The sequence below is a fragment of the Salvelinus fontinalis genome, chromosome 13 (assembly GCF_029448725.1).
Source record: "Salvelinus fontinalis isolate EN_2023a chromosome 13, ASM2944872v1, whole genome shotgun sequence".
Lineage (NCBI taxonomy): Eukaryota > Metazoa > Chordata > Actinopteri > Salmoniformes > Salmonidae > Salvelinus > Salvelinus fontinalis.
The window spans coordinates 25,347,699-25,373,892 of NC_074677.1; the positions used below are offsets into that span (position 1 = coordinate 25,347,699).

General features: G+C 43.6%; 2 protein-coding genes across 4 annotated transcripts in view; one reads left to right on the top strand and one right to left on the bottom strand.

Annotated features, from left to right (window-relative positions):
* The first annotated feature begins 764 nt into the window (after positions 1-764).
* LOC129868301 (spermatogenesis-associated protein 22) lies at positions 765-4,593 on the top strand. Of its 3 annotated transcripts, none has more exons than XM_055942155.1 (8): positions 765-1,034; positions 1,308-1,373; positions 1,459-1,596; positions 1,811-1,991; positions 2,215-2,641; positions 2,910-3,036; positions 3,137-3,234; positions 3,627-4,593. In XM_055942155.1, the coding sequence occupies exons 2-8, from the start codon at positions 1,334-1,336 to the stop codon at positions 3,816-3,818; spliced, it is 1,203 nt and encodes a 400-aa protein (XP_055798130.1). In that variant the 5' UTR covers positions 765-1,034; positions 1,308-1,333; the 3' UTR covers positions 3,819-4,593. The 3 variants fall into 3 exon arrangements, with proteins under 3 accessions (XP_055798130.1, XP_055798129.1, XP_055798131.1); XM_055942154.1 differs by having other exon boundaries at positions 770-1,034; positions 2,215-2,650; XM_055942156.1 differs by lacking the exon at positions 1,308-1,373 and having other exon boundaries at positions 772-1,034; positions 2,215-2,650.
* A 1,392-nt stretch (positions 4,594-5,985) lies between these two features.
* Positions 5,986-26,194, bottom strand: part of LOC129868303 (LHFPL tetraspan subfamily member 7 protein-like) — a 147,364-nt gene continuing 127,155 nt past the window's right edge. Inside the window, exon 3 of the mRNA XM_055942158.1 lies at positions 5,986-9,230. Within this exon, the coding sequence (XP_055798133.1) occupies positions 9,004-9,230 (227 nt within the window). The 3' untranslated portion in view covers positions 5,986-9,003. The remainder of the gene's footprint in view (positions 9,231-26,194) is intronic.

The following is a 26,194-nucleotide window of genomic DNA, read 5'->3' on the forward strand; positions in this document are numbered from 1 at the left end:
CCTGAAATTGAATTTTATGAATGCCCATCTATGTGGTAAGCCTACATTACCACCAAAAAACGACACTCGGACAGGACCAAAAAAGACGTGCTTGTGCTTACTGGTGTGTAGCCCACAATGGAATTTTATTAATGAATGCCCATCGTCTGTAAAACTTTTAGTCCTGAGAGTAATCAATTAGGCTACCTAACTTTATCAGGAGTTATCGCGCGCCTATTTGCAATGTGTTTACACAGCGGGAAATTCAGAATTTTAACTAGGCAAGTCAGTTAAGAAGAATTCCTTATTTCCAATGACAGCGGTTTAACTGCCTTGTTCGGGGGCAAAACGACATATTTTACCTTGTTAGCTCGGGGATTCGATCTTTAAGTTACTAGCCCAACGCTCTAACCACTATGCTACCTGCCTTCCCAATTAATTGGCTTGTCAAAAATTGAAGGGTACAAACTTGAAACCACTGATCATGACAATGGGGTGAAATTCCAGAACAACAGTCGTTATCGTCCATTCCATATTGTCCATTTTAATTTGACCTGTCCTGTTTTTAGGATATGTTGTTTGTTTTAACATAACAGCGCATTTTTTGTTGTTGATTGAGCGCCATTTAGGTTAGGTTATTTGATTGGAGAAACCGGCATAATGTAAAAAGTGTCCCTCTCATTTTTATTTTTTATTTTTTTATTTCACCTTTATTTAACCAGGTAGGCAAATTGAGAACACGTTCTCATTTACAATTGCGACCTGGCCAAGATAAAGCAAAGCAGTTCGACACATACAATTACATTTTATCTCCAGCCTGTAAGCTACAGAAAAGGCCACAATCTCTTTCTACCATATTTATATAGCTAATGTGCAGTCGCCCTACCCTGGTGCACTGCACAAGTAGCTAGGTAAGTGTTCTAGCTATCTATCTAGCCAAGACGTCATTACCATGAGAAATCGCGGGCATTAGCGCGTGACCATCTGACTGAGTAGGAGGAGACCTGGCTCACCAGCTAGCCAGCTATTTATTTACATTGGAACAGCAACCACAGGTATACACTGAAAATACATTATTTAATTAAATGTAACTTCATTACAACTAATTATTGTTTGAGGACGATGTTTTAGTTGTTGTTTATCTAGCTAAGTTAGCTACTAAAACTGAAATAGCTATTGATAACAATTGCTTTAGCTAAGGTCAGTAACGTTAGCTAGCTAGGCCCTGTTAACCACAGCTAACATTAGCAAGAAGTGGTCTGATGCTTTGTGGCTACAGGTGGCTGGCAAGCTAATTCTAACTATTTTACATCTTATGAATTCATTAGATTCTTTGAGTGGACACTGCAATAAGATGAGAAGATATGAAATGCAGCAGGCCAGACCTACTGCAGGTTTGTGAAATTCAAACGTGAGTTAGGCTGATGGCTGCATTCATGTCATAAACTGATTGTCAGGAATCGGTTGTTTCCTTTCCAGGCTGCCTCTCTGTGCCTCTGTTTACCCAGAAGAAAAGGAGCAGGCTGCCTTTGACATCCAATCCCTCTGAGAATGAATTCTGCTCTAGCAATGAATACATGTCCACACACAGCTCTGCTTCATCCAACAACATATCTGGTAAGATAAATAGGATACTTCTCATGCGTTTCAGTAGTAGCTATAATCATGCGTGATTCATAAATGTGGCTGTTATCAATTTATTCTGGATTTTCAAAGCGAGAGAGATATCCAAGTCACTAGATGGCACTACACACGAGGAAAAATGCAATTTTGCTGCCCATATCAATGCTTTACCAGAATTTTTTTTATAATACTTTCTACCTCTGCTCAGGTAACACAGAATATTTCCAAGATCAAGACCCAAGCTGTCCTGCACCTGCTACTCAGAACAGACAAGGCAACCAGCATCAGTCTCAACCACAGTTTCAGTATCCAAACAGTCGACTTGCACCTGAACCCGTGGGGAGAAACTTTGCACCTCTACCACACCCATATAAAGCTGTGAATACAGGGTATGGTCAGTTGATAGGTCTCTGGAGCTCTCTGTAGAGGCAGTTATTATAGATGCATAATTCGAAAATGTTTGCAGTGCACATTTAAAAGTTAACCTGCAGATTAACAGGGTCTATATACTGTATAGTAAGTACAGTTTTAGAGATTTTCGTTTTTTTGGGGGTTGTCTGATGGTTATGCAACACATAAACCAGTCATATCACTTATATTGCATATGTTCAGTCCGCAGATGGGACAGCAACAGCCACCAGTGAGGCAGGACTCCAGAGCCCCTATAAACCCCAGACAGAGCAACTACAACGGCCCCTGCAGCAGTGGGAACACACAGAGCAAGCCAGTACCGCCAAGTAGCTACTCTCATATGGGTCAGCAGCAGCAATCTGGCTACAGACAGGGACAGGCCAACCCACCAGAGCCTCCTCTCTACTCCCAGCAGTCTACACCCATTACCACAACAAGCAGACCAACTCCTGGCCCTCCAAGCAGACCAACACCTGGCCCTCCAAGCAGACCAACTCCTGGTCCTGGACCACAGCAGCAGAAACAGAACACATCCTGGAAGTTTAAAATGACCACCAACACTGGGCTACAGAAACAGCTGATGGACAGTAGAGACATATATCAAACTCAAAATACCTCTCAGTCTCAGGTACAACATGTAAGTCATCTGTGCTAATTGTAACTTATAGTGTAACATACTGCAGGAAAACTCAGCTTTTCATAGATTACTTACCATAAAATAACTTTGATATAGCTTTCATATTTAACCCAATTGTAAATCTTCAATCTAGTTAAAAATGACAGCTCATACAGTAACGTTACATCCTTAATATATTTTATTATGCTAGCCTTGTAAAATGTATGTTGTTCAATGCTAGAGCAGGTATTAAAGCATTCATGTTTCCTATGTTGGGAAGACACCACCTGTGTTCCAGATCAAACCAGCAACTGAGAACTCTTTGAGGATACTGACTGCTGTCATTGATGGCATGAGACACTGGAGCCAGTTCAAGGACAGAGCTCCGTACCTATTTGAGATTTTCGGTTAGTTTTCAGTTTGTCTCTTCACTAACATTGTATTTACCATTGCCTGTACTGTATTTACAAAATGTTTGTATTTTATTATTTTATGTTCGTCCCACAGCTACTCTTGACTCCGCAGTCACCGCCGGGTCTCATGGAGCTAAGAACTTCCTCATGAGAGATGGGAAAGAGGTGGTGCAGTGTGTCTTCTATGAAAATGTGAGTAAGAAAAACACTTCCTCTTTAATAGGAAAGGGAGAAATACAATAGCAGGCCAAGGGCTGTCGAGTTAGTCAGAGGACAACATTATATTACTTCATGTTCACCAAATGAATTGGAGTGTTTAAGGCGATAAAAAATGTAATCTTAAAAAGGCAGTTATTTTAAACATAAAGAACTTTGTAGATTAGAATTTTCTTTCCACAGGATTCTTACCAGCTGCTACTGATCATCAGCATTATAAAGCAGTAGTTTGTTTTGATATGGCTGGAGGATATGGATTCTCAAATCATACTGTATCTCCAGGGTGGATACCCATTATGTTACGTTTACAGTGTTGTGCTGGATGTATACCCTTTGTGTCTGACCCACCTCTGATCCATCCCCACCAGGAGCTGGACCTTCCCAGGCTGATCCGAGGCCAGGTGCACCGCTGTGTGGGAAATTACGACCGCACCAGGGACACACTCACCTGCATGTCTGTCAGGGCTGCCCTGCACTCAGAGCAGAGGAATGCACAGGAGTCTGTCAAAGCATCGGACGCTGAGATGAGGGGCCTGGTGAAATCACTCAGTGAAGTCTGATCAGAGGCACAGAAACACGTAAAGGGCAATTCAAGGGCAATACAATTGTTTTTGCCCATGGTTCCTTGTGAAGATCACTATATGGCAAGTGTTCTCCTTTTCATTAGAAACTGCGGGATCCTATATGGAGTGTTGTCGTCTATTAGAAACTGAAGGATCCTATATAAAGTCCTGCTGTATATACAGTGCCTTTGAAAAGTATTCAGACCCCTTGACCTTTTCAAAATTTTGTTACGTTCGCCTTATTCTAAAATTGATTAAGTAGTTTTCCCCCTCGTCAATCTACACACACAGGCCTCCCGGGTGGCGCAGTGGTCTAGGGCACGCAGTGCTAGCTGCGCCACCAGAGTCTCTGGGTTCGCGCCCAGGCTGGGCTGGGTTCGCGCCCAGGCTCTGTCGCAGCCGGCCGCAACCGGGAGGTCCGCGGGGCGACGCACAATTGGCATAGCGTCGTCCGGGTTAGGGAGGGTTTGGCCGGTAGGGATATCCTTGTCTCAGTATGTAAAAATGTAATAAAATGTATGCACTCTACTGTAAGTCGCTCTGGATAAGAGCGTCTGTTAAATGACTAAAATGTAATGAAATGTAATACCCCATAATGACTACGCAAAAACAGGTTTTTACTCAGTATTTGTTGAAGCATCTTTGGCAGCGATTACAGCATCAAGTCTTCTTGGTTATGACACTACAAGCTTGGCACACCTGTATTTGGAGAGTTTCTCCCATTCTTCTCTGCAGAACCTCTCAAGCTCTGTCAGGTTGGATGGGGGAGAGAGGGGGGGGGGGGGGGGGGGGGCGTTGTTGCACAGCTATTTTCAGGTCTCTCCAGAGATGTTCGATCGGGTTCCAAGTCCGTGCTCTGGCTGGGCCACTCAAGGACATTCAGAGACTTGTTCCCGACGCCACTCCTGCGTTGTCTTGGCTGTGTGCTTAGGGTTGTTGTCCTGTTGGAAGGTGAACCGTCACTCCAGTCCTAGGACCTGAGCGCTCTGTAGAAGGTTTTCATCAAGGATCTGTTTGTACTTTGCTCTGTTCATTTTTGCTTCGATCCTGACTAGTCTCCCAGTCCCTGCCGCTGAAAAACATCCCCACAGCATAATGCTGTCACCACCATGCCAGTTTTCCTCCAGAAGTGACGCTTGGCATTCAGGCCAAAGAGTTCAATCTTGGTTTCTTCAGACTAAAGAATCTTGTTTCTCATGGTCTGAGAGTCTTTAGGTGCCTTTTGGCAAACTCCAAGTGGGCTGTCATGTGCCTTTTACTGAGGAGTGGCCTTTGTCTGGCCACTCTACCATAAAGGCCTGATTGGTTGTCCTTCTGGAAGGTTCTCCCATCTCCACAGAGGAACTCTAGAGCTCCATCGGGTTCTTGGTCACCTCCCTGACCAAGGCCCTTCTCCCCCGATTGCTCAGTTTGGCCGGGCGGCCAGCTCTCGGAAGAGTCTTGGTGGTTCCAAATTTCTTCCATTTTAAGAATGATCACTGTGTTCTTGGGGAACTTCAATGCTGAATACATTTGTGCCTCGACCCAATCCTGTCTCTGAGCTCTATGGACAGTTCTTGTGACCTCATGGCTTGGTTTTTGCTTTGACATGCACTGTCAACTGTGGGACCTTACATAAACAGGTGTGTGCCTTTCCAAATCATGTCCAATCAATTGAATTTACCACAGGTGGACTCCAATCAAGTTGTAGAAACATCTCAAGGATGATCAATGGAAACAGGATGCACCTTGAGCTCAATTTTGAATCTCACAGCAAAGGGTCTGACTACTTGTGTAAATAAGCTATTTCTGTTTTTAATTTGCAACATTTCTAAAAACATCTTTTCGCTTTGTCATTATAGGGTATTATGTGATTTATTTAAAAAAAATGAATTTATTCTTTTTTAGAATAAGGCTGTAACGTAACAAAATGTGGAAAAGTCAAGAGGTCTGAATACTATCCGAAGGCACTGTAAATACTTGAGATGTTGGAAGATTCTTCCAGAGATGAGTAGTACATGATTCCCCATTATTTTGAAAGAATAGTCAGAACTGTGTTTTTCAAGTGTACAATTTCATCTGCTTGTTATCTGTTTCCCATTTTTATATAGTATTATACACATATTTCCAATGTTTCATATGTGTCATTCAGTTTCGGGACACAAATAAAACCCCTTTCTCTTCCTCATTTATGAAACATTTTATTATAAAGAATATTCACAGAACAGCAAACTTTGTCAAGAGGCTAGTTTCAGGTAAAACAAACACATTGAGGTAATATCTCAAAATATGTATTTCAAAAATGGGGGGCTGTTTAGAATGAAAAGTGAACCCACATACAGTTATTAGTTTATTTACAACCAACATACAATATCACAATGGAAAACCCAATACTACTCTCTACAAAAAAACACTTTCACCAGTGCTGAGACTTGACACAATGTTTCAACATATCGGGTAACAAATCCTGTGCAGCAAGTGAATCCCAGTCTTTCCCAATATCAAGCACAGTACGAGGTCCAATACAAATACCAACATTTCTTTCCTGGTCTTTTCAAAACATGGCAACACAATTACAATTTTTTTATCAAGACTTTCCCTCTTTGTAAGTAATTTGGCAATTTCCAAAGTTCACCCCAGCATTATGCACACACACTCTCTCTCACACACACACACCTTGGAATATAGTATGTATGTAAAATATTTGTTACATTGGCTGTGTTGTGGAGGAAATTATACAATTTGTCCTTGAAACATGACGAGAATAAAATCATTATATTAGGAGGAATGGGATGGCAAAAAACACTAATCCATTACCTTATCTCAGAATGTAATTATTTTAAGCCATGCTTCACACATTACGTGGTTAATGTGTCAATTCAACACTGATAACTTTGAGCTAAGTTAAATTTGTACAGCTCTCGAGCTCTACCACTCTAATTCTAAATTACATGGTATATGTCGCAACCTTTTAATTTAGTGATTAAAGTTATTTACCTCTTATGAATAAACTGCCAAAGTGTCAGCAGCACAATTCAACACAAGTACAGCTTGTTCTATCTGTCATTACATTCAAGCTTTTAGAAGACATCAGCTCTTTTCTTCTAGAGAATATTTTCAACAAGATCATAATGTTCAGAAGCACATCTTGAAACATATACAGGAAAAGTACAGCACACACAGAGAAAATAACAAAATTACAACTGTTTTACACTACAATATCCACAGTTTAAGCTGAAGTAGATGGTAACCTGATATTAAAAATATTGAAGTAACTTGTCTTGGTTCTGTTATAAAGGCACATGTTGGTATGGTCAGAGCAGATCATCTAATCTAGATAAACTGTTTTACTATTAAATAACCCCAACTTCATCTGCACTCTAGTCAATAATTTCTAGACAATGCTGTCTTATCTAATTGCCTTTAGCCTGATTTAAAGTAGTCCTGAATTATAGTGTATAGCTAATATTGTGTAGTGTTGGGGTCAATTCCAATTTAATGTGAAATTCGAATTCAGTTCTTGAATTCACTCATGAAGTGGAGAATTTACATTGTTGATATTCAAATTAAATTCAACCTTCAAGTTATGGAATTGGAATTAGACTGTTTGGACTGTTTGAATTGGAATTTCTATATTTCCAGTTTAGCTGGGCCGTCTGAACTGTGACATGATCAGCCTGAGGGAATTGAATTAGAATTTGTGTAATTGTTGGGGAAAGTATTGGATTGGCAATTGAATAATTAACATTGGAATTGAATTCTCTAAATTCAACGACTGGAATCAACGACCTGGACTTTAAATTTAATTAAATAGAATTTACAGGGAAAGGGAATTTAATTATAATTTTTTTAATTAACCCCAACCCTGGTATTGTGTGGTGTAAAAACTGAAACAATAATGACTTGGGTTAACAAGACAACCATATTAACACTAGGAACTCTGGGAAAACGTTGGTAGAAGGATATCATGTCATCCCAACATAAAATGTATAACAAATGCTTTTCATATGTTTTATGTTATTACTATGCACGCCTTCTATCTATATTAATTTGTCTTAAAGGCAGGTCAGACACATCTATATTGTTTGGTAGAGCTCCTTCACTGAAAAATATTTATTCAACTCTTTCTTTAGAATTTTTACTGTCCAATAGTCCATTTAAAACCATGTTGAAGATGTAGGCTAAGTCAGATGGTGAGTCCCCAAGGGTCATTTTTCACTGTGCTACATGTCCATCTTATGACATCCATTCAGTCAGTGTTGTTCAATGCTGGATAAAAACGGCATCTGGATCTAAACCTTTATACAATCCACTCTCCTCAAACTCCACTGGACAGAATCCTTGATGCGCTCACTGTGTTGAGACCTGAGTCCGTGTTCATATCCTTTCTGATCCTCGCTTTGTCTTGATGTCAAATTGGTCTCTCATTGTCTTTACTGTTCGCCAAATCCGCATTGATCCATTGAAGATAGAAGCGTGTCCATGTTTTTTGATAACTAGAAATGTCTCATTCTCTTTTAATCTCAGGCCCTACTTTACCTTCTCATTAAGTTTCTCGTTATTTTCACACCTTCTCTTTTGCAAACAACTCCCTGATTATTCTGGAATGATATATTTAATGACCACTCTTATTGCCCACTATTAATGTCACCATGGATTCATATTATGGTTCTAGTCCTGACCATCACCCTCTGTCTGGTTACAGTAATATTAAACCAACGTTGTATGTATAACATGATAGGAATGTTTATGCGCTGTATACTTCTGTTCATTTGAACAGAGGGAGTTGTTGTCATTCCTTGTGTTCCTTTCAAATTTATTTTTTTCCAGAAAATATACTGAATATCAAATAAGTCTAACCAGAAAGGCAGTCACAAATTGACAGTAAATGTGAATTAATAGTCATAACAATATGAGTTAACGTTTGACATTATTGGGAGAGGAAAAAAATGAACAGAACATAGTTCCATTCAATTAGGTCAATTATTAGATCAAATAAATAGCTTTTGTATGAAGGAAGACAGTACATAAATGTTGTTCACAGTTGGGTATAGCCTAGTTGTATATCAGAGGCAGGGCTTTTTAAAATGTCATCCTACTGAAGAAGTGGATGCAGGTGTTTCTCCCATCTCCATCATACAGGGAAGTAGGAAGTACTGTAGCAGACTGGATGAGGTTGGGGAGGGTGGGGTCAGTTGTTGTCCTATAAGAGAGTGGGCAGTGGGGTTGCGGACAGATGCTCCTTTGGTGCGTATTTGGCGAAGAAGGGTAGGAAGAGTGTGAGCATGACGGCGACAATGGCCAGCATGTATCCCCAGCCGATCTGGCAGTCCCCGGCATAGTAGATGTCTGAGTCCCCGCAAAAGGACCTCACCAGGGTGGAGTTCAGCCCAAAGGGATAGACCAGCAGCCCAGACCCCATGATGAACACTGGAAGAGAGGGGAGAGATGAAAGAGACTTTGGTTACAACCAGGGATACACTCAAATATGTAAGATATATCATAGTGTTGTGTTGTTTGGTCATGCATTTCATTGTTGACTATATCTTGAGAGAGCACTGAACATCCCCTCTTGTTCAGCTGCCAAAAAACATTTCTAATGTCCCTCTTTCTCCAACTGAACTAAATCCAGCTGTAAAAGTGTCCATCCTGGCTCATTACTTTGAGATTGGAAAGTGTTCCTCGAACATCCTGGTAATGCTGACTCCTGGCCACTTGGTGGAACTAGAGGTTCTGCATTATGAGTTGACAGCGCAAAGACAGCCCACAGATACGGCCAACAGTGTAATGTAGGAGCTTCACCATCTGCCTTATCTCCAGTTGTACCCTGAATAGCCCCAGTAGGAATATAAATCACAATTGAGATTGAGTCTGTCAACTCAGCCAGGGAGTGATGGAGGAAGGACTGATAGAGGAGAGGGGTATGGGGCTTTTATATATTAAAAAAGACCCCTGATGGCTTTTGATTGACAGGTCTGGCTAATGAAAAGTGAATCATGTCTCCTAAAATCCATTAGCACTTCTCAGGCCAAACTGACGACCACAAGAAAAGAGCCCAGCACTTTAATACACATCGATCAACTTTCACAGACAGTATCACATCCTCAGTGCTCGATGTAGCGATGGCGAGAGAGTGGCTCAGTTTAAAAATGGAGTCAGGTCTGCCAGCCAGTGCTGCCAAGAAGCAACTATCGACTGCTGAGTATCATCATTACTACTCATTTCAGGAAAAACATAAAAGGTTAGATTTACATTATATTGGAATGTCATGTGTCTTTTAAGATAAAAGGAGATAATAAATAGAGTATGGATTTGGATAATGAGCAGTTATCCATAGCTGTCTGTCTATAGAACGTATTAAACACGTATCATCTTTTGTTGATGTATTGATTTCAAATCTTCAAGGACAATGACGCAGCAGGGTTGATGGAGTGTAATAGGGAATTTATGAGAGAAGGTAATGGGGATGTCAAATAGGAAATAGTTTTGAGCTGTAATGTACACTACCGTTCAAAAGTTTGAGGTCACTTAGAAATGTCCTTGTTTTTGAAAGAAAAGCACATTTTTTGTCGATTAAAAATAACATAAAATTGATCAGAAATACAGTGTAGACATTGTTAATGTTCTAAATGACTATTGTGGCTGGAAACAGCAGATTTTTTAAATGGAATATCTACATAGCCGTACAAAGGCCCATTATCAGCAACCATCACTCCTGTGTTCCAATGGCACGTTGTATTAGCTAATCCAAGTTTATCATTTTAAAAAGCTAATTTGTCATTAGAAAACCCTTTTTCAATTATGTTAGCACAGCTGAAAACTATTATGCTGTATAAAGAAGCAATAAAACTGGCCTTCTTAAGACTTGTTGAGTATCTGGAGCATCAGCATTTGTGACTTCGATTACAGGCTCAAAATGGCCAGAAACAAAGAACTTTATTCTGAAACTCGTCAGTCTATTTTAATTTTTTTATTTTTTTATCCCATTTTCTCCCCAATTTTCGTGGTATCCAATCGCTAGTAATTACTACCTTGTCTCATCGCTACAACTCCCGTACGGGCTCGGGAGAGACGAAGGTCGAAAGCCATGCGTCCTCCGAAGCACAACCCAACCAGCCGTACTGCTTCTTAACACAGCGCGCCTCCAACCCGGAAGCCAGCCGCACCATTGTGTCGGAGGAAACACCGTGTACCTGGCCCCCTTGGTTGGCGCGCACTGCGCCCGGCCCGCCACAGGAGTCGCTGGAGCGCGATGAGACAAGGATATCCCTACCGGCCAAACCCTCCCTACCCCGGACGACGCTATGCCAATTGTGCGTCGCCCCACGGACCTCCCGGTCGCGGCCGGCTGCGACAGAGCCTGGGCGTGAACCCAGAGACTATGGTGGCGCAGTTAGCACTGCGATGCAGTGCCCTAGACCACTGCGCCACCCGGGAGGCCATCAGTCTATTCTTGTTCTGAGAAATGAAGGCCATTCCACGCGAGAAATTGCCAAGAAACTGAAGATCTTGTACAACGTTTTGTGTTGTGCACCGTGGGAGGCCCTGGTGCACAACTGAGCAAGAGGACAAGTACATTAGAGTGTCTAGTTTGAAAAGCAGACGCCTCACAAGTCAACTGGCAGCTTCATTAAATAGTACCCGCAAAACATCAGTCTCAACGTCAACAGTGAAGAGGCGACTCCGGGATGCTGGTCTTCTAGGCAGAGTTGCAAAGAAAAAGCCATATCTCTGTCACGGCCGTCGTAAGAAGCGGACCAAGGTGCAGCGTGGTCAGCGTACATATTCCTTTTATTAAGAAAATGACGCCAACAAAAACAATAAACAATACAAAAACGACCGTGAAGCTTAAGTGCTATGTGCCACAAACAAAGTTAACTTCCCACAAAGAAAGGAGGGAAAAGGGCTACCTAAGTATGGTTCCCAATCAGAGACAATGATAGATAGCTGTCCCTGATTGAGAACCATACCCGGCCAAAACATAGAAATACAAAATCATAGAAAACAAAAACATAGAATGCCCACCCGAAATCACACCCTGAGGGCGTGACAATCTCAGACAGGCCAATAAAAATAAAAGATTAAGATGGGCAAAAGAACACAGACACTGGACAGAGGAAGATTGGGAAAAAAAGTGATATGGACAGATGAAGTTTGAGGTGTTCAGATCACAAAGAAGAACATTTGTGAGACGCAGAAAAAAATGAAAAGATGCTGGAGGAGTGCTTGATGCCATCTGTCAATCATGGTGGAGGCAATGTGATGGTCTGGGGGTGCTTTGGTGGTGGTAAAGTGGGAGATTTGTACAGGGTAAAAGGGATCTTGAAGAAGGAACGCTATCACTCCATTTTGCAAAGCCATGCCATACCCTGTGGACGGAGCTTAATTGGAGCCAATTTCCTACTACAACAGGACAATGACCCAAAGCACAGCTCCAAATTCTGTAAGAACTATTTAGGGAAGAAGCAGTCAGCTGGTATTCTGTCTATAATGGAGTGGCCAGCACAGTCACTGGATCTCAACCCTATTGAGTTGTTGTGGGAGCAGCTTGACCGTATGGCATGTAAGAAGTGCCCATCGAGCCAATCCAACTTCTGGGAGGTGCTTCAGAAAGCATGGGGTGAAATCTCTTCAGATTACCTCAACAAATTGAACTAGAATGCCAAAGGTCTGCGAGGCTGTAATTGCTGTAAATGGAGGATTATTTGACGAAAGCAAAGTTTGAAGGACACAATTATTATTTCAAATCAAAATCATTATTTATAACCTTGTCAACGTCTTGACTATATTTCCTATTCATTTTGCAACTAATTTCTAAGTGACCCCAAACTTTTGAACGCTAGTGTATATGGATGTTTTGGTAAGGGGGGGCTGTACATTTAGAAAATTCCCATGCATATCTAAGAGAGTAGGTAGATAAATAAAAAAGCCCCCTGAGAGTGACTGCTGAGGATCATGCTGGTAAGGGCACAGGAGAGAAAGAGAGAGATGGAGGGGGGAAAAGGGAGAAAGACTAAAGGAATGGGGAGAAGGTTGTGTGAGTGGGTAATCAGGGCACTATGTCCCAGCGTCAGCTCATTACATCTATCTCTGAGGTGGAGGTTGAGGCTGGGAGAAAGACCCAACCCAGAGTGGAAGCTGAGGCTGCTAAATATCCCCCAACCCACCCAGAGTTCTGTCTCTGTCCTGCTCAGAATGGCCACCTGTTTATCTGTCGGCGCCTGGCTCCTCAAAGCAGCCCGGCTAATAACACTTTAAGGGCCTTCTCTCTCGTTGGCTTTGTGGAAAATGAACAAAGACACAGGCAGGGTTTCCTTTTCAAGGCCCTTCCCTCGCTGTTCCCTCCCACACAGAGATATGACAGCAGTCACACACAGCCTGCCTGCACCCCAGCCACTAAAATCCAAATAAATAATGAAGAAACTCGTAAGGCCCCCAAATAATCGATGCAGGAATGAAATCAAACCCCACAGCCTTGAAACAAGTGGCACGAGAGCCTTGAGCATCATTGGATTTCATCGACAGAAGCTGGAAGGTAGGTATACGGAGGGAGGGAGCAATGTTTGTCTGCATCAGATAAGCCCTGTGCCTCAGGTTGATATGGTCTCTCCAGGCTGCATAGCTCTGTTAATGGAACAGAAGTACAAGCCTGATGACCCTGGACTCAGTATCGGGAGCTGAGGGCTGCTGCACACACACTCCACCTGGATTCAGTTTAGAGACTAGCAACTGTGTTATTGTATGGGACTACTGGAGATATTCACCTAATTAGTTTGCCTTTGATTCTTCTTGCATGGCGATGATTCAAACGTGTAGTCTATGATATGATACACGTATATACTGTATATATGATGGATTAGCTGTTGAGGATGCACTGTATGCATACATATATATACATAACATTTCCTGATTTGACTCGTGTTTAATCTTGAGTAAAAGGTGAAAACTGTATTGGAGAGCACACGGTAGCAGCCCACTATGGACACGGATGGATAAACTCAATCTCATGACGATATAAGCTTCCATAGCAGTGTAATCCACAGGATGTTGGTGGCACCTTAATTGGGGAGGACAGGCTTGTGTTATTGACTGGAGAAGAATCATTGGAATGGTATCAAATACATCAAACACATGGTTGTCAGGTGTTTGATGCCATTCCATTTGCTCCGTTCCGGCCATTATTGTGAGCCGTTCAGCAGCCTCCACTGGTATAATCCTATGGGGACGTACAGAGACGAAGGGAGCGGTGTAAAATGATGCGATGCTGTGAAACTGCTCATGGTAACCTCACAGCATAAAAAGTAAATAATGTAGCGACCGTTGAGCTGACTTATATACTGTAAACTGCAGATAGAGCACCAAGCATGATCTAAATCCTAAAACAACAGTGGTCATTTGAATGAGCATCTCGGAACTGGTCACACACACAATGAGTATCCATCAGGAGTGGGCGAGGGGCTTCTTAACGGTCCACTTGGCCAGTTGGGCAGCAGGTACAGCAGTAATGAAGGCAGTTAGCCATGAGGAAGAACAGTTCAAATGTAATTACAGGAGTTTAAAGAGCCATCTCCACAATAGCTGCAGGGCAGTAAAAAGCATTCAGCACAGCACTTGAACATGCAGCTTCTTCTTCCTTCCTGTTCCTATTAGGCACCGTTTACTGTACTTCCTGCACCATTCACACACACCACACCCATGTGCACATATGCACTCACACACACAAACACACATTCACACAAACCATGTACATTCTGGGAGATGGGGAGGTTGCTGGCAATGGCATGATGTGGAGAGAGAGGGAGATTATCCAACGACAATCAGGTGGGACTGCAGGGAGGGAGGGAAGGAAGGAGGAACGGAGTCCATCAGAACAAATGATGGGGAAGAGACAGACAGAGGTAACAATGGGGAAAGGATAGTGTAGGTCACACGAGGGCTAATCTGTCTCATTTACAGATACACCCCACTCCCATACAGACATGCAGATACACACACAGACGGACACTTCCTATGGAGCATTGACACCTATGGAGATGACTACCATCACCTGATAAACTCCACCTGTAATGTTATAACAACACGTGTCACTCTAGATCCTGATGAAAATGTACCGCAGAGCAAGTGTGAAATTAGCATGTAGAAACAGTAAAGAATCACTGATGATGCTTTCCCTGCAGCCCCTAAACATAGATAAAGTAATTGGGATCACTTGGAGGCCTAACACAGACAAATTGTGAAGAGACATTGCAGCACCCACATCACTGCTAATGCTTCTTTACTGCAGCCTGTCTGGCTGAATACAACAGCAGAGCCGACGTGATGCTAATGATAGTAAATCACCAGCCAAAACAGATGCCTGCCTCTCTGTTCAGCAACATATGCTGCTTGGGAATATTCTATGAGTTCATCCATATGGTTTTGACTTGTTATTGCTCAGACTCATCCGTCCTCTGTGGTTACACCACTGGCAGGGTTATCCTTGAAGTTTGAAATCCTGGATTTTTTTGGAATGTTTCGCAATGGGGATAATTGCTTGTGGAGAACAACTTGTGAGAGAGATGCAGAGAGATGCTTTGCAGATGGTAACATCATGCTCTCCAGATGTTGTTGACAAGTGCAGAAGCACTTTGTTTCATTGTTCATTTCCACAGGTAGCTGTGGAAGTCAGGAGGCCAAGGGTCTGTGATTATCACTGAACCTTTAGCGTAGTCAATCCTCTAAAATAAACATCAATACTTCTGTAAGAGTGTGTTTATTCTTCAATCAGATTCAGGAAGTGAAGAGAGGAAAGGAAAGGAGAAGAGAAGAAGAGAGGAGATGTGATGAGAAGACTTGCAAAGCTCAGTCGAGGTGTACTGCAGCCTTGACTCTCCTCTGTCTTTTCCCCGGACTCTTCATTGAGAATATGACAGGAGAGAAGCAAGTGTTAGAAGAGGAGAGTGTTAGAAGAGGAGAGGAGAAGATAGGAGACCTCAGCCTTGACTCTCTCTTTCTCTCGCTCTCTCTCTCTCGCTCTCTCTGGTCCCTTGACTGCTCACCCTTCTCAATGAACTAGTGAGACATGCCACATCGCCCTTGAAGATGATACTGAATTGCACAGCTGTGAGAATGAGAAAAAGATTGAGTACATTTCATGAAGGTATTTGAGGAGAACTTCTTGGCTTCTTGACCTGTCCCCAGAGTGAGGTGTGTGATGAGGTAGCGTCCATGCGTGACAGTGCATTAACCCTCGGCTGGGTACCACGGTAACACCATGGTAACTCTGTATAGTACCAATCACACAGGATGGACTGAGGTCCCGATTCACTCTCTCTGGGTCAGGCTCTGGAAGGCTATACACACGGACTGGGAGGTCTTACTGAGAGTATATGATACCACTATCTCATGGGTACGGTACAGACTTCATACCAATATCTTTGGGTATAACTTTGCACTCTGATACTGTAGGTTAGTGATGTGGATCATCCAACATCAAACATCACCCATTAAAATAAAACGCTGTGAACCTTATACTCTTTATAGTACTAATCTATTAGTAGAACGACTTTTGGCATATTCAAATTAAATTGTTCCCTGTTGATGAATCATTAAATGAAAACATTAGGTTGTGACACATGACCTTTTAGTTGTCTAGTCAGTCCAATGCCCTGTGGGGCTGAGGGTTATACAGTGATCTCTCTCTACCAGTGAGTAGTGAGGTGGAGTGTGGCCCAGTCTTAGAGGATGATGTGGTTATCATAGAAATGGATGACTTGAACGGGCATTATGTCGACTATACCTACACAAGTTGAGTGTACCCATGCTAGTAATTATATTTCTTTGTTGGTCATCCTGTATTTCCTCCACGTACCATCAGAGGGCTTAATTACAAGCCATCCTCCTGCTGCTGCTGCTGCTGTGGGCCTTGAGGGCCATTCATTATAACGCTAAGATTTCTACTTTGGATCAAACTTTATTACCTCCCAACACTGACTGTGTTAACTCAGTTAGCACTGAGGACAGTTGCCCGTGGGATTGAATTAGAGATTGATGGGATAGCTCCCTCCCGGGACTGGCCTGTATGTCCATGGATACGTCCCAAATGGCACCCTATTCTCTATGTAGTGCACTACTAGTGCCTGCCATTTAGGACGTAACCCATGTCTAATCCTCTGGTTTGGTTGTAGCCAGGCCTGGCTGGCTGGAGGCTGTCATTTGTCTGTTCTGTCTGTTCCCATTGGCTCTGTTTGTTAACGACTACAGCTACCGCCCCGCACTGATTACTGTCACTCAGTAACAGATCTGGGTTCAACTGTGTCAGCACCACAAATAGCAGAACACACAAATCTCTACAATAGAGTTTTACCCCATGGTTAGAAACACTGGTGTGAATCTGAGGGTAAGCTAAGGTCAAGGGGACAACAGAGAGCGTTGACAGCAACTCTCAAGTCACTTATTCAAGAGGGGGAGCTTTGACACTTGACTTGACAAGTTACAAGACCACAGAGTAAATATGATAATCCTTTAGACAGGGAGAGAGGAGATTTAATGGATTGACAGTGGCTCCTCTTCTCCTTGTCCCCTACACTCCTATATCTGCATTCCAGCCTTGCAGCAAATATGGTCGGTGAATATGAGGGCTAATGTTGTCCCGTGGGCCGCTTATCTCCTATGACCCACAAGCACATCTGTGACACTCCCAGCCCTGGGAGAGACCAGCCCACAGCTGGAGGCCTGACTGGAACAAGTCAGCCACCACAGGCCCAGATAACAGAGAAATAGATTGTTATTTTTACTCCTCTGTCAGAGATGTGTCTTCTTGCAGTGTTTCCTTGCAAATATTTGGGAGCGGGTGTAAAAAAAAGAATGTATAATAAATCTTTATTTGCCAGCACAGCACTCATTTGTTTGTGTTGCCAGCGCTGTTTGTCAGTGATGAAACTCTGTGACATGAAACATATGCTGTAGGCCCTGGAAATACCAAGAAATATTGTTTAATTACAGTTGCAGCCTCATAGCCATACATCAAAGCAGTTTTTCTGACATGCTTTCCTTCTTGTGATTATTTGTCCTGTTGTCTACCTTTCCCCCTGATCTGATTAACAGATGCTTCACATACACAACAGGACAGGTGTTGTGATCCTGCCTACTATTTGCATATGTATTTTTTCACCAATAGAACTGCAACTGGCGTTCTGTGGCATGAAAGTAAGTGTTGACGGTTGTTAGATCTATGTATCTATTTTTATAAACAAAATAAGTTGTTTGCGGTTTAAGATTTGTTCTTAAATCAATGTGTTTGTGTGGTTGTGTTTGTGTGCTGCATGTGTGAGTGTGGTTGTGTTTGTGTGCTGCATGTGTGAGTGTGGTTGTGTTTGTGTGCTGCATGTGTGAGTGTGGTTGTGTTTGTGTGCTGTGAGTGTGGTTGTGTTTGTGTGCTGCATGTGTGAGTGTGGTTGTGTTTGTGTGCTGTGAGTGTGGTTGTGTTTGTGTGCTGCATGTGTGAGTGTGGTTGTGTTTGTGTGCTGTGAGTGTGTTTGTGTTTGTGTGTTGCATGTGTGAATGTGGTTGTATGTGTGTGCTGCGTGTGTGAGTGTGATTGTGTGTGTGTTTCAGTCAAGTCATTTCCTATCATTTCCTACCATAAAGCTCTATAATGAAAGCAGAAGGGGTGGCAGTTGGGATACGGGCGTCTCTTGGAAATTGCTTTTCATCACTCGCATGTGGAACCTATTTCCGTTTCCTTTTCCAGGCAGGTAGATGATAGGTATGGACGACCTCTCCTCTCCCCCTGGTCTGAAGGAGATGGAGGAGAGTGGTCCTGACGTTCCACCATCACATTAAAGCTACAGGCATGTCGGACCATGCTGTCTGAGTCTGACCATGCAGGGAATTAAACAGGGACTGTGGAGACGACAGGAGGGTTCTCATCTCATATGCCAATCTACCATGCCTTCCATGAATATGTCTAGGTGCTACTGGGGTATGCCACAGACAGAGGCAAGGGTGATGTGTATATCAAATAACATGGGAAAATGTACTAATCTCAATTGCATGGAGTGAGGAAAAGTTTAAAGGAACATGTGTTGTAGACATGCCTACTGATCCAAGAGAGAATCACCTATTTTTATCCACATCTATATTCCTCTATAAACATGTCACAATGTGCTCAGGAAGATAAATATTCTGGTATGAAGATTAAACTTTATTGCTTGCAGCTACAGATGTAGGATCTTAATTTGACCAGTATTGTCGTAGCAAAATAATCATGCAGCAACAGTATTCGAACGTTTAGTCCATAATGTTGCTTGATCGGTGGTTAGGCTATTAGCTGGACAAAAGTAGGCTACGTGAAAAGTGTGATACTGTTAATATACCTCTGTGTTAGTGAAAGTTTTCAAAGACTTTATGTAAATCACAAAGCTTTTGTGCATTTCCTGCAGCAATAAAATTCTCAGCAACAAACGAGTGATCAAATTAAGATCCTACACCTATAGGACGTGGTATGGTGTGTTTCAGGTATTCAAATGGGACTGTAGCGAGGAGTGGAACATAGTGGGGTAGTGGAGTATAAAACAGCAGGGAGGGTCCACATCTTAATGTGATGAGCTGTGCAATAGCAGCAGCCTGCACAAGCCATGATGATAATTAAGCACAGTGTGCCTCTGGGAAATTATGCTAACGGTTGCTTCTTCTTGAATCACGTTAGTACCTATAAACATTTGGCTGGAGGTGATCACGCAACCAAGAACACACACCCATGTGCACACACACCCATGTGCACACACACCCATGTACACACACCCATGTACACACACCCATGTACACACACACACACACACACACACACACACACACACACACACACACACACACACACACACACACACACACACACACACACACACACACACACACACACACACACACACACACACACACACACACACACACACACACACACACACACACAAAGGGAAGAGAGATAAATATGTTTTTAGGACAAGGCTCTTTAGAGGGAAAACAATAGCAGGAAATCTCTGGTACCACACAGAACCCACCGGGCACAGATGTCAGTTCAATGTCTAGTTGGGATTTACATTTGGTTGCGTTGTCAACTAACTTAAATTCAATGTAAAATCAACAACAAAAAATGACGATGTCATTGGATTGAGGTTAAAAGTTGGGTGAAAAAGAGACCAAATTCCCTTATGTTGATGACTTTTTGCAGATTCAATCAGTTTTCCACGTTGATTGTGAGAATGGAGGGAGAGTGAGAATGGAGGGAGAGTGAGAATGGAGGGAGAGTGAGAATGGAGGGAGAGTGAGTGAGAATGGAGGAAGAGTGAGTGAGAGAGAATGGAGGGAGAGTGAGAATGGAGGGAGAGTGAGTGAGATGGAGGGAGAGTGAGAATGGAGGGAGAGTGAGTGAGTGAGTGAGAATGGAGGGAGAGTGAGAATGGAGGGAGAGTGAGAATGGAGGGAGAGTGAGTGAGAATGGAGGGAGAGTGATAATGGAGGGAGAGTGAGTGAGAATGGAGGGAGAGTGAGTGAGAATGGAGGGAGAGTGAGTGAAAATGGAGGGAGAGTGAGTGAGAATGGAGGGAGATTGAGTGAGAATGGAGGGAGAAGAGTGAGTGAGAGTGAGAATGGAGGGAGAGTGAGACTGGAGGGAGAGTGAGAATGGAGGGAGAGTGAGTGAGAATGGAGGGAGAGTGAGAATGGAGGGAGAGTGAGAATGGAGGGAGAGTGAGAATGGAGGGAGAGTGAGAATGGATGGAGAGTGAGAATGGAGGGAGAGTGAGAATGGAGGGAGAGTGAGAATGGATGGAGAGTGAGAATGGAGGGAGAGTGAGAATGGATGGAGAGTGAGAATGGAGGGAGAGTGAGAATGGAGGGAGAGTGAGAATGGAGGGAGAGTGAGAATGGAGGGAGAGTGAGAATGGATGGAGAATGAGAATGGAGGGAGAGTGAGAATGGAGGGAGAGTGAGAATGGATGGAGAGTGAGAATGGAGGGAGAGTGAGAATGGAGGGAGAGTGAGAATGGAGGGAGAGAAAGAGAAAATTATAGAAATAGGAGAGTCAGAGGAGTGGTGACTTAGAAAGTAGATGAGAGGACAGTACTAGAATTCTGATTCAATGAGACCGCGCGAAACAACTATTCACTAAAAAGATCCAAAAGATTAAATACGATTTCAAAAAAAATATCAATTTGTCCTGCTGTTTAAGCGGCACAAAGAGATTACACAGAGAACGGAAGCGTGCCCTGAATGGATAAAATATGCTTTTGACTGGATGAAATTGCATGACTAAGACTGTATGAAATAGGTTGGCAAAAAGGGTGATCACACAGGTGATTCTCTCTCTCTCTCTCTCTCTCTCTCTCTCTCTCTCTCTCTCTCTCTCTCTCTCTCTCTCTCTCTCTCTCTCTCGCTCTCTCTCTCTCTCTCTCTCTCTCTCTCTCGCTCTCTCTCTCTCTCTCCCTCTCTCTTTCTCTCTCTCTCTCTCTCTCTCTGAAATGGGAAAGAACCTGTTGACCTTGGGAGGCAAAAGAGTAAGAGAAATAGAGGGGGGAAAAGAGAGGGGTAACAGAGAGAGAGAAAATAATAGAGGAGAAAGGGGAAGGCATGAAAGAGAGCACATGAAAATACATTGAGAGGGAAGAGATTAGAAGGGCTATAAAATTGCCCAGTAGAATCACTACCCATCTACAGAGTGGGCATGGCAATCTGGGGCACAATAGCAGTGGTCAATCAGAGAGCAGAGAACCATGGACTAATAGCCCTGTGTTATCACCGTGATTAGTTCAGCTTGTGTGTGGTCAAGACAACCGTGACACACATGTCAGACTTGTACCAGTGCCTCTTCTACCTCATGAACAAATGAGAAAGGAGGGAAAAAGAAAAAGAGAGATAAGAAGAAATGAAGAAAGAAGATTACAATACTATTACCATATGTTCCAGGAAGCCTCCAGGACAAGAAGGATGATGGTATAGAGGGCTTATAGACTCACTCATTGGTCTATATAACTATAGCTATAACTGACAAGAGGACAAAGGAACAATTTGTTCATTACTCAAGCAGCTCTTCATACATGTATGACAACAATCATATATCACATGAAAGGTGAAAACAAAACGTAACCTACATCCTATAAATGAAAGACACAAAGAAAGGACAAATAATTACAATCTTTCAGTGTACAACATGTGCATGCTTGTACTGCACTTCCAAAGAAGAAGTTTATGGAATCTCTGTCTTAGTCATGTGACTAATGTCCTACTGAAATACGTAAGAATCTCTGTCTTAGTCATGACCTACCGAAGACACGTGAATCTCTGTCTTAGTCATGACCTACCGAAGACACGTGAATCTCTGTCTTAGTCATGACCTACCGAAGACACGTGAATCTCTGTCTTAGTCATGTCCTACCGAAGACACGTGAATCTCTGTCTTAGTCATGACCTACCGAAGACACGTGAATCTCTGTCTTTGTCATGTACTACCGAAGACACGTGAATCTCTGTCTTAGTCATGATCTACCGAAGACACGTGAATCTCTGTCTTAGTCATGTCCTACCGAAGACACGTGAATCTCTGTCTTAGTCATGACCTACCGAAGACACGTGAATCTCTGTCTTAGTCATGTCCTACCGAAGACACGTGAATCTCTGTCTTAGTCATGTCCTACCGAAGACACGTGAATCTCTGTCTTAGTCATGACCTACCGAAGACACGTGAATCTCTGTCTTAGTCATGTCCTACCGAAGACACGTGAATCTCTGTCTTAGTCATGTCCTACCGAAGACACGTGAATCTCTGTCTTAGTCATGTACTACTGAAGACACGTGAATCTCTGTCTTAGTCATGACCTACCGAAAACACGTGAATCTCTGTGCCGCAACCAATCTATCATCTTAATTACTTTAATTTCTATATCTCTGTTCATGTTTTAATGTCACAAAGGAATTGACTTATCAGACGAATTGGTTGTCCTTGAAAACACGTGAAGGTTAAGCTCAATGTTACAGATAGCGACGTTCACCAAAACCCAAATCAATGAGTCAATACATCCATCTATCCCATGTAGCCTGCTAGCTCGATTGAATTTGCATAGTATACAAATCAATGACAAACTACAGTGTACATGAGAAGAAACCGAGATGAAAAACAGAATATGTTTTCCCCCCCTGACCCATAGTTTCCCTGGAAATCCACATTGTGGACTTCACATTCCTAATTTAAGAGTTCTACTGTGTACTCTGGACTTCACCCCAGCTGAGCATAATCTGAGAAGGTGGCCAGATGTGACAATGTTACTCTTGGTTTGACTAAGACGATATGTTCAGAACTGAGCCTTTGTCTGTGTTGGGTTTGGTTGGCTGCATTAGGAGGAATATGTGCCCAGTGACAATGTGTGCGTGCATGTGCGTGCGTGAGTAGCAATGGGAGAGTGACAGTGTGTCTTTGGGGACCTGGTTGGTCCTGAGGCTGAACAATCATGGTAGCTGTCGCCTGGGCTTAGTGGGTCTCCTGTGGTCCCAGGGGGAAGTGAGTGTGAAGAATGTGTCAGATGTGAACAGGACATCACATCGCTTCCCCTCCCATTCACAACACAGTCATGCTAAGCTGCATATGCACTCAGCCATACCCTGGCTCTTCACAGGTAAACTCACTGTGAGGTAAAAGTCACTGTGAGGTAACTCAGCACTCAACATGAAACATGCTCATATTGTGAGCAGAATTTTGTTATGGCACAGGGCCAAAACAGATGTCTGCTTTTGTTTCATCAAATGTGTTTATCTGCACTATGGACCTCCTGGTGTATAGAGAACGTCCTTGATATAAAAAAGGACACTGTTTTAAAATATATAGAGTGACTTGGTCCTTTTTGTGTTTGAATACTTTCAGTGCTATTCCCTGTTGGCACTATGGAACTGGTATACAGTATACATTATTGATAGCAAAACTGATATTTTCAAATAGACTTTCAGTCTTATTCACTGGCTCAATTTAAAACTGTATGAAAAAGCTTTATAGAAAATGTGGGATTGAGAATCAGTAATATCATCAGGAACTCCAGTATTACATCCCATCCTGTATTAAGGTGTGAAGAACAAAGGTTCCAGTATTACATCCCATCCTGTATTAAAAGGTGTGAAGAACAAAGGTTCCAGTATTACATCCCATCCTGTATTAAGGTGTGAAGAACAAAGGTTCCAGTATTACATCCCATCCTGTATTAAGGTGTGAAGAACAAAGGTTCCAGTATTACATCCCATCCTGTATTAAAAGGTGTGAAGAACAAAGGTTCCAGTATTACATCCCATCCTGTATTAAGGTGTGAAGAACAAAGGTTCCAGTATTACATCCCATCCTGTATTAAGGTGTGAAGAACAAAGGTTCCAGTATTACATCCCATCCTGTATTAAGGTGTGAAGAACAAAGGTTCCAGTATTACATCCCATCCTGTATTAAGGTGTGAAGAACAAAGGTTCCAGTATTACATCCCATCCTGTATTAAGGTGTGAAGAACAAAGGTTCCAGTATTACATCCCATCCTGTATTAAGGTGTGAAGAACAAAGGTTCCAGTATTACATCCCATCCTGTATTAAGGTGTGAAGAACAAAGGTTCCAGTATTACATACCATCCTGTATTAAGGTGTGAAGAACAAAGGTTCCAGTATTACATACCATCCTGTATTAAGGTGTGAAGAACAAAGCAGCTGTTTCCTATTGTCCTATTGGCTGCTCTTAGCAGCAGAGGGAGACAAAAGATAAAGATCAGGAGAGGCACCTGAGCGCAGTAACTAGTTGTGAGCTCTCATTAATCAGTCTGCTGCAAGAAGTGTGTGTGTGTGTGTGTGTGTGTGTGTGTGTGTGTGTGTGTGTGTGTGTGTGTGTGTGTGTGTGTGTGTGTGTGTGTGTGTGTGTGTGTGTGTGTGTGTGTGTGTGTGTGTGTGTGTGTGTGTGTGTGTATGTGTGTGCGTCTGTGTGTGTGTATATGTGTGTGTGTCTGTGTCTGCCTAAATGTGTGTGTATGATAGTTTGTAGCATCCAGGGTGTAGCCCTAGCCGGGGGCAGCGTAATAAATTCCTCCAGGAGACACGGGGCCCCATGGCGTTGCTGTAATGAAGCAGGGACCCGAGGTGACTCCTGACCTGCTGGCATTAAAGTGAAATAAAAACCATTACCTTCAGCCTTCACCTCACCACCACACCTAGAGGTGGGGCCTGGGGTGCTGGAAGGGGGTTTGATAAGGGGAAGGAAGGGGGGCTGGAAGGGGGCCTGGGGTGCTGGAAAGGGGGTTGATAAGGGGAAGGAAGGGGGGCTGGAAGGGGGCCTGGGGTGCTGGAAAGGGGGTTGATAAGGGGAAGGAAGGGGGGCTGGAAGGGGGCCTGGGGTGCTGGAAAGGGGGTTGATAAGGGGAAGGAAGGGAGGCTGGAAGGGGGCCTGGGGTGCTGGAAAGGGGGTTGATAAGATTAAGGAAGGGGGGCTGGAAGGGGGCCTGGGGTGCTGGAAGGGGGTTTGATAAGGGGAAGGAAGGGGGCCTGGGGTGCTGGAAGGGGGTTTGATAAGGGGAAGGAAGGGGGGCTGGAAGGGGCCCTGGGGTGCTGGAAAGGGGGTTGATAAGGGGAAGGAAGGGGGGCTGGAAGGGGGCCTGGGGTGCTGGAAAGGGGGTTGATAAGGGGAAGGAGGGGGGCTGGAAGGGGGCCTGGGGTGCTGGAAAGGGGGTTGATAAGATTAAGGAAGGGGGGCTGGAAGGGGGCCTGGGGTGCTGGAAGGTTGTTTGATAAGGGGAAGGAAGGGGGGCTGGAAGGGGGCCTGGGGTGCTGGAAAGGGGGTTGATAAGGGGAAGGAAGGGGGCCTGGGGTGCTGGAAAGGGGGTTGATAAGGGGAAGGAAGGGGGGCTGGAAGGGGGCCTGGGGTGCTGGAAAGGGGGTTGATAAGGGGAAGGAAGGGGGGCTGGAAGGGGGCCTGGGGTGCTGGAAAGGGGGTTGATAAGGGGAAGGAAGGGGGGCTGGAAGGGGGCCTGGGGTGCTGGAAGGGGGTTTGATAAGGGGAAGGAAGGGGGGCTGGAAGGGGGCCTGGGGTGCTGGAAAGGGGGTTGATAAGGGGAAGGCAGGGGGGCTGGAAGGGGGCCTGGGGTGCTGGAAAGGGGGTTGATAAGGGGAAGGAAGGGGGGCTGGAAGGGGCCCTGGGGTGCTGGAAAGGGGGTTGATAAGGGGAAGGAAGGGGGGCTGGAAGGGGGAGGGGAGTTGAGGGTGTTGGAGCTGTAACATTGTTTCCCTCCAGTGGAGACAGATCACTCAGCACTGGGAAGGACCTGGGAGGGCCTGAAAGCATGCTCTCTTTTCACAGCCATGGCATTCTAAAACAGTGGTTTTGGTGATGGAATGATTGTGGAAGCTA